Source organism: Neofelis nebulosa, chromosome 1 (assembly GCF_028018385.1).
Source record: "Neofelis nebulosa isolate mNeoNeb1 chromosome 1, mNeoNeb1.pri, whole genome shotgun sequence".
NCBI classification, from domain to species: Eukaryota; Metazoa; Chordata; class Mammalia; order Carnivora; family Felidae; genus Neofelis; species Neofelis nebulosa.
In genome coordinates, this window is record NC_080782.1 from 127,819,252 (window position 1) to 127,834,159 (window position 14,908).

The following is a 14,908-nucleotide window of genomic DNA, read 5'->3' on the forward strand; positions in this document are numbered from 1 at the left end:
CTACCACTTCAAAAGGGGCATTAGCCAGCCTTTCAAACAACTGTTGGGTTAGCTAGCTTATATTTGCTTCAACTCCTGTAGTATTTCTTTGAACACCATGGCGTTTACTCTGTTCAATAATTGTGAGAGCTGATGATTTTCTACTATAAATTAAGGGGTGTGCTAGGCTGGCTTCAGTTAGGGTGGCTTGGCTACAGTGACTCTGTTCCACGGGACTGTTACTCTCTTCCTGGGGCCAGCAGGTTAGTCTGGGAAGGCTCTCTGCACAGCCAAGGCAGAACACAAGAAGGTGAAAGACACGACACCCCGTAGGGCTCAGGCTGTACTCACGAACTGTCACTTGTGTCTCCTTTGATCGGTCACAGCATGTCATACAGCTGAAACACATACCAAAGGTTTGAAAGGCCTTCTGCCTCCTTAGAGTCATGGGAAGGGTGTGGATTCAGGGAAGGGTAAAAAGAACTGGGGGCCACAATCTCAGTCTCCCACAGCTACTGACAAATTATTTAAAGGGGGATGTTTCTGTAGAAAATCCCAAGGCCTCATATAATATTAAGCATAACAAGAAAGAGACGTTAATACACAGAAATAGTGTCTATTTGTTGAAAAATATAGAAAAGCACAGAGATTCATATAATAGCCATGTATCTACCTCTAATAATTAACAAATACTTTCACATGTTTCCTTCTCACATTTTTACTAAGTATTTTAGAGTTTAAGCACTCTGTATACTCCTCCACAATTCTATTTCCCTCCTTCCTGAGAGGTACCTATTATCTTAAAATTAATCTGTGCATATTTTTGTATTTTTCCTATGTACGCAGCCATTCATGAAGTTGCAGCCCAGAAGATGGTCAGCTACCTTATCACTTTCTGTTAATGTTTAGTCAGCATTTCCAATAAAATTAACTCCTTCTTCAGATCAAATACTTTTACATAGGCCCTACACGTGAACCAAATAGCTACCCAGGGAATATTTGACTTTGACTTGCTTCATTCTTGTTTTTGTGTGTGTCTCACAGTAAACGAAAGACCTGAATGATGCAGAATTCCAAGGCTACATAATTCAACCTTGGCTATTCTTCAAAGAGTGTGGGGGCAATTCCAATTATCAGAGAAAGAAACATCACAAGGAAAGCAAAAGCCAAATGTTTTCCACAGAAGTCCTCCTTTTTGCTGTCTTCATTTCGACTGGTAAGTGCAAAAAACAATTTGAGAATCTTGGCTAATTTTAAAAAACGGATTTCAGTAATAGATTCAAAAGTCAGGAATATCACAACCACAAGAGAAATGTGTGTGTTTGACTACTGAAAATGGACTAGGAAGAATACAGGGGAAAGGGGGACTTCTCCCGACTTCCACCTGAATGCTGTCCTTCTTGAACAAGGGAATCATAAAAGTGGAATAGAGGACTTTAAGAAAAGTCTATTAATCTTGGCCTAGGATTTAAATGGAACATAATTAGAAAATAAGAAGTTTGTATAAGAATTTGATTTGGAGAATTCCTTACGCAGCGACTGGCGTGGATTATGGCAAAGGGAACTCTCGCTCCCTTAACCATCACAGCAGGAGAGGAAAAATGAATACGCTAATAAATCACCTAATATCTGCCTCAATCCCCCAGGATAAATACTAGTTGCCAAAGTGATGGTATTGTATCTCGATCAAGATGTTGACTTGAAGTTTGGCTCAAAGGTATAAGACATTTGAAGCCCATCTTCTAAAAAATACATTAAAGAATATACTTAAACAGCCATATAAACTTAAATGGCCATATTCTGTTGTTCCTCTCACAGCACATATATTAATGAATAGTAAAATATCTTTGACGAAAATCAACAATCAAATTAGCTGGTTCTTGCTTTTGCTTCTGTTTTGTTAGTTTATTCTGAAGTGAAAGGATGAGTTGGCTAACTGCATCTCTCTGTGAACGTTAACATTGGAAATCTGGGAAATTTAATTCAATTGAACATTTATCTCAATTTAGCATATACTAAAGAGAAGATGCACCTAAAACAAGTGTGCACAAAATACACTGAGAGAGCCAGCCCTTCCTCCATGTTTTACTACTTCACAATTTTTCATATAATTATTTCTACTCCCTTCCCTTGTCTTCTCCCTCCACCCTAGGCTAAATTGGTCTGACATGTTCTTATTTCTAAGAATCTCCCTCTTCCATGCTTGCAGACAGAAAAGAGATCTATTTAGTTCAGAGTCTGCTTTGCTAGTTCAGAGTTTGCTTCTTCAATTCATACATTTTCTTGGATTTGACTTTTAGGACTAACGATAAAGGAACATCTCAAAGTTACTTTAGAATTTCTTGAATTATTTCTTGGCACCATGCTGTTTGATTATTTTTGCTTAACCTAAACACAGCGGTCCCAAGTAATAAGCAAAGAAAGTTTGAGAATCATAACTTAGGGCATTTATTAGTTGATAATATGAAACAAACCGTAATGATGGAGATTAATGCTTATAAATAAACACATTTACAAATACGGTGTATGTCATAAGACAGAATTTTATGGTAAGGGAAAAAGCGAACTTTACACCCGAATCAGGAATTAAAGGAACACCTGCCCATAAAATATAGAAAGTTAGAGAAAAACTATAGTGAAAACAGAAGCGTTGAAGCTACCAGGAGACTGACAAGGTAAAAAGAGACTGGAAATATGTGAGGTCAGGAAATCTGCTTGTCATGTTTCTCTTTTTTAGCTCTGGCTGGACCATGGGCTAGTATCTGTGCTGGCAAGTCTTCCAATGAGATCAGGACATGTGACAGGCATGGCTGTGGCCGGTATACTGCTCAAAGGTATGGGGTTTCACAAATAACCATAAATTCTTTTGGTTCTTAACCTCTTGCTTAGTGTCCTTGCCTCAAACACTCACGGTCATCTCCCTTTAACAGCAGGACACAGCGATGAAACCAGCTGGACTACTATCTTTAGAGCAACTTCCAAGACCTCTGTTTCAAGGATAGCCTCTGAATTGGGGATAAAGCATGTAATAAAGAGAAAGGGGAGCAAATGCAGTGTTTTCCTTCTCAGTGTTACCCACCTGGTTTTTCCAAGGTGAAAATCAACATTACTATCACATTTTATTCAAGAGGGACTTGAACTGAGGTATGAAGGGTTAAGGCACCTGTCCACCACAGTTGGAGGTGGGAAAAGCTGCATAACGATTCACGCTTTTGGTTCCTCTTCCCATCACACCATGATGTTACTGACCCAGGATGTGGGAGTTCAACATCAGAGGCTGGCCCTCGACAGGCCATTTCTTCTAAACAATAAGGGACACATTTGTGAATTTTCAATAATGCACAGCACCACCTTAGGGGTGCCACTCTGATGAAATAGCCATGTGTCCAATTGCATCATCAATCTCCATCCTAATTATAGTGGAGTTCTCACTTAAACAAATGCTACTTACAAAGCAACCTCAAATACCCGGAGCAGCAGGGTTGAGATGGGAAATATGGAAAAATGGCCGCTCAATTGCCAGAATTAAGACTTAATTTGTTCATACCCGAAAGTGTGTATGCACTTGACTTCTACAATAATTTACTGGTTTTTCACTTGGAATCCCGCTCAGTGTTGCTTTATACACAATTCTAACAATCCTCACAGATTGGATTTTTCAGGTGCTAGCCTATTAGAAGGGAGAGGGGGCTGGAAAGAGTGAATGCAAACAACAGTGAGGATTTTCAGAGACAACTTCAAGAAATCTCACAATCTGGGATCATTTTGTGTTTGTTCTTGACCCACTTTAATAAACTCAGGAGGTATCACTCACTGTATTAAAATACCATATACAAAAAATGTTGTTTATGACAACTTCTGGTCACTGAGACAAAAATAAGATGAAGGGAACATATGATTCTTTTATGATAGGTTTCCATAAAGAGATAACTCTTTTACAACTGGTCTTGATGGGGTGAAGAGTCATATATCTATAAAATTTACTTACATATGGGGGCACCTGGGTGGCTCAGTCGGTTAAGTGTCTGACTTCAGCTCAGGTCATGATCTCACGGTTTGTGAGTTTGAGCCCCAAGTCGGGGTCTGTGCTGACAGCTCGGAGCCTGGAGCCTGCTTCGAATTTGTGTCTTCCTCTCTCTTTGCCCCTCCCATGCTCATGCTCTGTCTCTCTCTGTTTCTCAATAATAAATAGATGTTAAAAAAATCTTTTAAACATTTACTTACATATGGACCCCTGGGTGGCTCAGTCAGGTAACTGTCTGACTCTTGATTTCAGCTCAGGTCATGATCTCACAGTTCAGGGGATCAAGTCCTGGATCAGGCTCTGTACTGACAGCATGGAGCCTGCTTGGGATTCTCTCTCCCTCTCTCTCTCTCTGCCCCTCCCCTGAGCTCTCTCCCTCTCTCTCAAAATAAATAAACTTCAAAAGAATAAATAGGTTTTAAAAATTTACTTACATAGATTGTCTCATTTCCCCAAAATGCCATGTAACAATAATAGCTAATGAATTCTTAAAGGCTCTCCATATACCAAATACTATCCTAAAGACTTTAATCTTTACAATATGGTTATTACTACCTGCAGGAAGGGAGGTTAAAATTGTGCTAAAGAGAGTGAGGAAACCTGGGACCTCCCAATATGGTGTGGCAGTTTCAGGGTTTGATATCCTAGTCTGGGAACAGTGGGCTAACACCACGTTTCTGGGCAATAAAGTCCCTAGGACAGTTTCCTCAGTCTGCTCATTCTTATTTACATTTTAGAAATCATAGGCCTCACCAGGGTGTGGACGTCTTGTGCTCTGATGGATCGACTGTGTATGCGCCTTTCACTGGAACGATTGTAGGCCAGGAGAAACCTTATAAGAACAAAAATGCCATTAATAATGGAGTTCGGATATCTGGAAGAGGTGAGAGGTGCTGTCTATACCTGGGGCACATGCTGGAAATGTTTGATGCTTATTTATTTAATGCACATGCGATATGCCGAAGTGTCATACATCCTTCAAAATAGTAACACCTAGAATACAAAGGCCATAGGGTACCAAACTAAAACAGCTAGATGCATTTTCAAATACGTTCCACCTCTTCCTCTGAAATCATTTTCTTTATGCACACACTCTACCTAACCCCACAGCTGACTGAAAGGCTTTCTTCTTGTGGCCCATGTGGTTTTGCCTAATAGTCTACAAACAAGGTCACTTTCAACAGTATCTACTATAATAAATAAATACTTTCATTCATCAAAATCCTACAATTCAAAGATGTTGGCATTCCTGCAAAAATTGGCTGGAAAATATTTTCAAAGGCTTCTATGTTCTAGGTTAAGCTGGGTCACCCAGTACTCCAGGTATTGGGCTTACTGTTTACTTGTGTGTGTCGTTCTAGTTCCTTCATTCTCGTTGATGTAGAGGGCTTGATTCTATGCATAGATCTTCATCTACATAATCATTCTTTTCTAAATGGACATCTGGGTAGTATCGAGTTTCAGGCAATTATGAAAATTCCATAAACTTTCCTGCATGTGTCTTTTAATGAACACAAATGTGCATTCCTGTCAGAAACGGGCCCTGAGGACACTCCCCTCACCACCATAAGAAACACTTTGTGAGGGAGCTCACATCCTCAAGGGCTCTATGGTGGTTATTCTCTATAGGACCCAAATGACAAGAGAAACTGCTGCCACTGGATAGAGTCCACTTAGTAAGCAAGGCCAAGGTTGGCATGGTTACCTAACAGGCTGCAGAGCTGAAGAGGCCATCAGATTCATCTGAAGGACAGAGATCTGTGGCATTGTCTAGTTAATCATGGTGACCCAAGAACTGAACAAACGGGCAGCCTACTAAAGCCTGATTTGATTTGTATAAATGGAAACACTCTAGGTCTGATGAACAAAATCGTGACTTCAATCATCACCATACTGGGTCACAAAACTGCCTCCCACCCCCAGACTTGCACCAGTTCACAAGCCCAGGGCCCCTTGAAAGAAACCAAGGCTCAGCCCCTTTGAGGAAGGGCTCCGTCACACAGCCTAAAATTTTTTATTTTTTTTTTAATTTTACTTATTTATTTTTTTCAATATATGAAATTTATTGTCAAATTGGTTTCCATACAACACCCAGTGCTCATCCCAAAAGGTGCCCTCCTCAATACCCATCACCCACCCTCCCACCCCCCATCAACCCTCAGTTTGTTCTCAGTTTTTAAGAGTCTCTTATGCTTTGGCTCTCTCCCACTCTCACCTTTTTTCTTTTTTTTCCTTCCCCTCCCCCATGGGTTTCTGTTAAGTTTCTCAGGATCCACATAAGAGTGAAAACATATGGTATCTGTCTTTCTCTGTATGGCTTATTTCACTTAGCATCACACTCTCCAGTTCCATCCACGTTGCTACAAAGGGCCATATTTCGTTCTTTCTCATTGCCACGTAGTACTCCATTGTGTATATAAATCACAATTTCTTTATCCATTCATCAGTTGATGGACATTTAGGCTCTTTCCATAATTTGGCTATTGTTGAGAGTGCTGCTATCAACATTGGGGTACAAGTGCCCCTATGCATCAGTACTCCTGTATCCCTTGGGTAAATTCCTAGCAGTGCTATTGCTGGGTCATAGGGTAGGTCTATTTTTAATTTTCTGAGGAACCGCCACACTGCTTTCCAGAGCGGCTGCACCAGTTTGCATTCCCACCAACAGTGCAAGAGGGTTCCCGTTTCTCCACATCCTCTCCAGCATCTATAGTCTCCTGATTTGTTCATTTTGGCCACTCTGATTGGCGTGAGGTGATATCTGAGCGTGGTTTTGATTTGTATTTCCCTGATAAGGAGCGACGTTGAGCATCTTTTCATGTGCCTGTTGGCCATCCAGATGTCTTCTTTAGAGAAGTGTCTATTCATGTTTTCTGCCCATTTCTTCACTGGGTTATTTGTTTTTCGGGTGTGGAGTTTGGTGAGCTCTTTATAGATTTTGGATACTAGCCCTTTGTCCGATATGTCATTTGCGAATGTCTTTTCTCATTCCGTTGGTTGCCTTTTAGTTTTGTTGGTTGTTTCCTTTGCTGTGCAGAAGCTTTTTATCTTCATAAGGTCCCAGTAATTCATTTTTGCTTTTAATTCCCTTGCCTTTGGGGATGTGTCGAGTAAGAGATTGCTACGGCTGAGGTCAGAGAGGTCTTTTCCTGCTTTCTCCTCTAGGGTTTTGATGGTTTCCTGTCTCACATTCAGGTCCTTGATCCATTTTGAGTTTATTTTTGTGAATGGTGTGAGAAAGTGGTCTAGTTTCAACCTTCTGCATGTTGCTGTCCAGTTCTCCCAGCACCATTTGTTAAAGAGACTGTCTTTTTTCCATCGGATGTTCTTTCCTGCTTTGTCAAAGATTAGTTCACACAGCCTAAAATTTACACCATAAACCTTACTTCTAGCTGTCCTCAAAGAGAACTGCCACCATTAAGCAGGATGGCTGTACACTGGGGAAGAAGAAAGAATTGCGCTTCGCAGAGACTACTGGACACTTGCTCAACAACTGAGACTTAACTCTTGGACACCCAAAAGGCCAATGTGGCCAATCAGTCAGAATAGAGGCTTCTAGGGTCAGGTGATCAATGTAGATTTTCATTAGGGTCCATCTGACAGTGGTCCCAGTGTGTCCACAAATCCACTCTCTGGTAATTTCCCCAGTTTCAGAATGCATAATTGGAATCAGCACACTCGCTGATGGCAGAATGTTGTACAAGTGGAAGAGCTGGATCACTTGGTACATATGTACCTTCTGCTCTAACAGCTACTGTGTTTTCCAAAGCAGTGGTTCCAATTTACACTCCAATGAGGAGTGTGTAACAGTTCCAGTTGCTCCATACACAATACTTGGTGCTATCTTCCAACTTTCCACTTCAGCAATTCTCTTTTTTTTAAGTTTATTTATTTTGAGAGAAAGAGAGAGAGTGCAAGCAGGGAAGGGGCAGAAAGAGGGAGAGAAAGAATCCCAAGCAGGCTCCACACTGTCAGTGCAGAGTCCAACACGAGACTCAAACTCATGAGTCATGAGATCATGACCTGAGTCAAGATCAAGAGTTGAACACTTAACTGAGCCACCCAAGTGCCCCCCCCCATTTCAGCCATTGTGATGAGTATATGGTGGCATCTCATTGGCTTTATTTATTTTTATTTAGATCCAAGTTAATTAACATATAGTGTAGTATTGGTTTCAGTAGAATTCAGTGACTCATCACTTACATAAAACACTCAGTGCTCATCACAAGTACCCTCTTTAATACCCATCACCTATTTAGCCCAACCCCCACCCACCTCCATCAACCCTGTTTTTCTTTATAGTTAAGAGCTTCTTATGGTTTGCCTCCCTGTTTTTATCTTTACTTTTCCTTCCCTTCCCCTATATTCACCTGTTTTAGTTCTTAAATTCCACATATAAGTGAAATCATATGGTATTTGTCTTTCTCTGATGGACTTATTTAGCTTAGCATAATACACTCTGGTTCCATCCATATTATTGCAAATGGCAAGATTTCATTGTTTCTGATGACTGAATATTCCATTATATATATACCACATCTTCTTTATCCATTCATCAGTCAATAGACATTTGTACTCTTTCAATAGTTTAACTGTTCTTAATAGCATTGTTATGAACGAACATTGGGGTGCATGTGCCTCTTTGAATCTGCATTTTTGTATCCTTTGGATAAATAAATACCTAGTAGTGCAACTTCTGGGTCATAGGGTAGTCCTACTTTTAATTTTTTGAGGAACCTCCATTCTGTTTTCCAGAGTGGCTACTCCAGTTTGCATTCCCATCAACAGTGCAAAAGGGTTCCCCTTTCTCCACATCCTCTTCAACATGTTGTTTCCTGAGTTGTTAATTTTAGCTATTCTGACAGGTATGAGGAAGTATTTCATTGTGGTTTTGTTTTTTATTTCCTTGATGATGAGTGATGTTGACCATATTTTTCACAAGTCTGTTAGCCATCTAATTTCTTTGGAAAAGTGTCTATTCATGTCCTCCACCCATTTCTTCACTGGATTGTTTTTGGGTTTTGAATTTGAGAAGTTCTTTATAGATTTTGGATATTAACCCTTTACCTGACATGTCATTATTGGCTTTAACTTGCATTTTCCTGATGGCTAATGCAACGGAGCACCTTTTTGTATTTATTGATAGCATGGATATTATCTTTTGTGAGGTGCCTATTCAAGTATTTCTCCCTGTGTTTTCTGCATTTTTCTTATTGGCACGTAGGAGCTTTTTGTATACTGTAGATGAGTCGTCTGTCAGATCTATGTATTGTAAATATCTTCTCCCACTTCATGGGTTACCTTTACACTTTATTTTTGCTGTCTTTTAATAAACAAAAATTCTTATTTTTGTTTTAGTCCAATTTGGTAGTATTTTCCTTTATTGATAACATGTTTTTACCTGTTTAAGACACATTTGCTCATCATAAAGTCATAAAAGTATTTTTTTCTTCTGTAAGTTTTATTGCTTCATCTTTCATATTTAGATTTATAATCCACTTGGAATTGGGTTTTGTGTAAGGAATGAGATAGGGTTCAAGATCTTTTTTTCTCACATTAGTTTCTGACTCAGTACCATTAAGCTGAAAAGACTATTTTTTCCCCCTACTCTAATGCAGTATAGTCTTTTGTGGTAAGTCATGGTCTGAATAAACATGGGTTTGTTTCTGATTTTTCTATTGTATTTCATTGGTCAATGTGTCGATCTTACACAAATATCCAACTGTCTTAATTACTGTAGCTTTAAAATATCTTGGGAGCGCCTGGGTGGCTCAGTTGGTTAAGCGTCCAACTCTTGATTTTGGCTCAGGTCATGGTCTCATGGTTCATGAGATTGAACCCCACGTGGGGCTCTGCACTGACAGTGCGGAGTCTTCTTGGGATTTTCTTTCTCTCTCTCTCTCTCTCTGCCCCTACCCCACTTGCACTCCCTCTCTCTAAAAATAAATATTAAAAACCAAAAACACATCTTGATATAACATAAATCTTTCAAATTTATTCTTTCAGATTGCCTTGACAATTCTTCCTCATGTGTATTTCCAAATATATTACAAAATCAGTTTATCAAGGGCATCTAGTTGGCTCAGTCAGTTAAGCTTCTGACTCTTGATCTCAGCTCAATGATCTAGAGTGCCTCATGATCACATGGTTGATGAGTTTGAGCTCTTCATCAGGCTGACAGCATGGAGCCTGCTTGGGATTCTCTCTCTCCCACTCTCTATGACCCTCCTCCACTTACACACACACACACTCTCTCTCTCTCTCTCTCAAAATAAATAAACTTTAAAAAGTACATTAAAAAAACAATCAGTTTATCAATTTCCACCAAAAATTCTGCTGGGACTTTGGGTTTGCATTGACTACACAGATGAAATCGAGAACTGATATCTTAAAAGTAATGAGTCTTCTAATTAATTAACATGTTATATTCTCCATTTATTTAGTTCTTCCTGTACTATTAGTTGTCACATTGGCTTGCAGGGTTGAAATTGTGCACATATTGTTTAACATGCATATAAGACACATTATATTGATTTTGTTTAGATCTTCTAAATCAGCAAAGTTCAACAGAAATACAAGTCACCATAGATAATTTAAAATTTTCTAGTTACATTAAGAAAGTTTAAAAATAGGTAAAATTAATTTTAATATTTTATTTAATTCAGTGTCTATAATATTATTTTAAAATGCAACATAAAAATTACTAGTATTTTACTTTTGTTGTACTGTCTTCAAAATCGAGCATGCATCTTATACTCAAAGTGCATTTAATTCAGATGAGCTACATTTCAAGTGCAGACTGGCCACTTGTGGCTAGTGTCTACCATGTCAGACAGCACAATTCTGTCTACTTGACTGTTTTCACTGATATGTGTATTAAAATCTTCTAGTGTGTTTCTATTTCTCCCTGTTTCTCCAGTAGTCTCTGCCTTATATAGATGGTTTGTGTTTAGTGCACAGGGGGTTGTAAATGCTGTATCTTCATTGGATTTAGCATTACAAATTGTCCTCCTTTGTTACGTTTCAATGCTTTTTGTCCCGAATCCGAATCTCTGATAACAGAATCATAACCCTTGCTTTCCTTATTGTTTCCATTTGCTTGACACATCTTTTTCCAGCCCCTTATTTTTTGCCTTTTTCAACTGTTGTGTTTTACTGTATATAGGATATAATTGGGTTTTGCTTTTTAAGCTAGTAGGAACATTTTTTTAACAGATGAGTTAACATTTATAGATATAACTCATATATGTGGTCTCAACATTGTCATATTACATTATGATGATAGTATTACAATAACTCCACCTATCTATTTGGTGGGTCTTTGTCTTTAAAATTATTTTCTTTGGGTATTTAGTAAGAGTTTCAATCTTGTGCCAATTATGTCCATTTTTATTTGTCTTTAAAGTCTTATCATTTTATAAGAATATGTCTTAGAGTTGAAATTGTTCTGGGTGAGAACAAGAAAATATGTTAATAGTCTCAATTTTCTCAGCTAGCGTTTTTCTGTTATTCCTCAATGTCTTTATTAAATTTTCATATGAATCTGTTTTCCCTTCGGCATCTTGTAATTTTAGTCATTTCTGGTATGATTTTGTCATCTTCCTCAATTTCCTCATTGAGTTCAATCAACTCATTTTTTTGGTCTTTTCTTCCATTTCTGTTATTTTTTGAATTCCTGATTCAAGGCTACTAAAACCCAGATAAAAACTAATTTAATTTCTTTTCTTTTAGGTTTTTGTATAAAAATGTTCCATATTAAGCCAATTAAATATAAAGGTTCCATCAAGAAGGGAGAAAAACTGGGAACTGTATTGCCCTTGCAGAAAGTTCATCCTGGCATACAATCCCATATACATATTGAAAACTGTGACTTGAGTGATCCTACTGCATATCTCTAAGTAGAAGACAGATGACTTGATCTTCTAAATAGAAAACCATCTTCTTAAAAACATGGATGCATATCCTACTTTTCAAGAAATTTGTGTCCAAATAAAAACATGATGAGTGCAAAATAGAAAATAGTGTTTTATTTCAACTCATTGCCACTCTGATTTTTGATTGTCAACTAATTTCTGAGGGTTCTCTGATTTTTCTGTTACATATGGGATCTGAGGGGTTTTGCTTGTTTGTTTAAATTTCCTTAGTCTTCAATACATAGGATTAACAAACATGACTTCCAGCTATCCAGGCTGCATTTTTGGTACTTCTAAAACTAGCTACCTTTCTGCTTGAAAATAAGAAAAAGCCTTAAGTTATTTTCTTGGTACAAGAAGAGAATGTTGCACAATGGTAGACACACATGCACAAATATTGAGTGAACAAATGAGAGTTAAACTTTAGTTAAGGTATTAAAAAGTTTCAGCAAAGCAATATCCTCAGGTATGTCAAACTGGTCACAGGGTGAGGAGCTTGCATGGATTAAGACAGAGTTTGCTGGTCTGCACAACCACACTTCCCCACACTATATCAACAAGATTTTCTAAATCATAAATGATGGCATTCCAAGAAAATACATTAGTAGTCTCAATTTCAGTAAGAGCACATTATAGGAAGCACTGGAATGAGAAAGAGGTCTATCTTAACCTGAAGTATCTCCTGGAACCAAGTCAATCAGCCTCATCTAGCCATATGCATATCGTAGCCACTTATTTCTACACATTATTTTTTTTTTAAGTAGGCTTCATGCCCAGCACGGTGTCTAACGTGGGGCTTGAACTCACAACCCTGAGATCACAACCTGAGCTGAGATCAAGAGTCAGATGCTTAACCCACTGAGCCACCCTGGTGCCCCTCTACACATCACTTTACATCTAGATCATTCTTCCTTAGTTATGTTGACAACAGGTAGGAAGGGGAAAAAAGACCATACAACTATTCAAAGGACCAGAAATAACTGGCTCCCTGGATTTTAGTTAGTGAGAAATGAGTAGGTTGATTTATCATTCTGGAAACTTTTCACGAATTTTTGCTTAAATCCTTTTGGAATTCCAGTGAGAAGATTCCATTCTTACAACAGATGTACTAATGGAAAATGTAATTAACTGAACTTTACTAATGGAGAAGTAGCTGCATCTGTATGCTAAGACATACACATACAAATGTTCATAATATAACTATTTGTCATGGCAAAACCTGAACAACTCACATCCCCATGGACAGCTGATATGAAAAATGAACTGTGTGGTTTAGCACAGAATGGAATAGTGTCTAGAAGTCATAATCAATGAGCCTCGGCTAGACATGACAAAATGGATGAATCACAACAATATAATTTTGAGTAAAAACAAGTACTTAAGGTTACATATAATATGATACTCTTTTTAGAAAGTCAAAATAATTAAAATCAAAACATAATTTTTAGGAACACATACAAGTGTGGTAAGAATATACAAAAAGGAAATCAAGCAAATAATGAAGACTAATTATCTCAGAAGTGAAAAAGGGAAACCACACAGAAAAATTTAAGTTCTTGTTATGTCATTGTTGTCATTTTAGAGCTGGGGGGTGATTTCATGAGTATTTATTCTGATATGTTATACTGGTAACAAGACGTGAAGGTGGGTGGTCAAGAAGAACGAGTTAATGAAGACTCAGTTCAGAGTCTCTACTACACAACTGGTTTATCCTCACATCCAGGTAGATATTATTCTCTACCGTATCATGACACTTCATACAAGGCTAACAAGAGTTTGATTCTTAGTTAAAACAAAACCTATAACCAACACTCTCTGGTTTGATCATCTACCTTATTGATCCCTTCTTGCCAAATAACTTTAGGTTGTTTCCGGAAATTAAATTTGCTTTCAAAGGACAAACACTGTGTTCCCACTGAGAACACAAAATAGGCAATAGCATGGAGACTTCAAAGACAGTTTTTAAAGGAGCCCTAAAATGCTTGAACAATAAATAATCAACCTTCTTAAGCGATTGTTTAAAAGACCAAACTCATTGCCCGGAACTGAGAGCTTCCCCAAGAACGCTGCCTTCTGCCTAGAACTGGATAAGCACTCTCATATCTGTTGAATGGAAATGCAAACTTTAGACCCAAGGATTACTCTTATGAAGAACCAGAATACAGCGCCCTCTGGTGCATCAGAGGGTTTTGTTTTTTAATTTCCTTTTCCTTTTAGATCTGGGTGTCAACATCTTCAAAGTATTGTTAAGGTTCAAATGACAGGAAAGTGATAGTACTAAATAACTTATTTTTCCTTTGTGAAATGATAGCAAAATATACTTCAAAAATGGTGTCAGGTTTGATGACTAAATTAGTAACGGAAACAAAATTACTTTTTACTTACAAAATGTTCTGAGTTTTCTGCAGGAAGGTAATTTAATGGAAGGACAAGATAAGTGGCCATTTTAATCTAGAATCCTCTAATCTTAAGTAAACAGTACTTTTCATAAGCTTCCAAAGTAAATGGAGACATCTTCATTAGATAAAGCATCAAAAATACTCTGTATTTTCTTGTCTTGATTTTGGCTATCCTAAAAATGTTTGCTATTCAATTTATAAAGCCAATAAAAGTCAGACCAACCAGGGTCATGTAATTGAGCTGATCAATTTTACTGAGTTGTCTTTGTAAGGGTTATTTTATTGTCTAGTTCACTACGTCTGACTATTAGATCCCTAAAAACCACCAATTAGAGCAGCAACTGTAAAAGAGGCCACTGGTACTCATTATCGCTCTGCGTTAGTAGGTAACAGGGAGAAACTCCATCTTGATCTCCCTTCTTTAGTCCCTCTCTTTGCTCTCTGGTGAAACCACCACTGGCATCCCACCACCTTACCATTCAGGTATATATACTCCTCCCTGACTCCTCCACCATGTCATGTTAGAGTAATACCCAGTGAGACTGAAAGTTTACCTCTTCACTATTTCCACCATCACTCTGATCTTCAACCAG

At 38.1% G+C, this 14,908-nt stretch overlaps 1 protein-coding gene across 1 annotated transcript; it reads left to right on the forward strand.

Moving 5' to 3' along the window:
• Positions 1-935: 935 nt before the first annotated feature.
• Positions 936-12,038, forward strand: LECT2 (leukocyte cell derived chemotaxin 2). Its single transcript, XM_058736021.1, has 4 exons — positions 936-1,195; positions 2,717-2,813; positions 4,741-4,886; positions 11,735-12,038. The coding sequence occupies exons 1-4, from the start codon at positions 1,150-1,152 to the stop codon at positions 11,899-11,901; spliced, it is 456 nt and encodes a 151-aa protein (XP_058592004.1). The 5' UTR covers positions 936-1,149; the 3' UTR covers positions 11,902-12,038.
• The last annotated feature ends 2,870 nt before the right edge of the window (positions 12,039-14,908 follow it).

Bases quoted from the DNA above. Each gene is read 5' to 3' on its own strand.
- LECT2 (XM_058736021.1), top strand. From the start codon at position 1,150: ATGTTTTCCACAGAAGTCCTCCTTTTTGCTGTCTTCATTTCGACTG. The intron at 2,814-4,740 runs GTATGGGGTTTC...TTTACATTTTAG, and splicing joins GGCCGGTATACTGCTCAAAG to AAATCATAGGCCTCACCAGG. The intron at 4,887-11,734 runs GTGAGAGGTGCT...CTTTTCTTTTAG, and splicing joins AGTTCGGATATCTGGAAGAG to GTTTTTGTATAAAAATGTTC.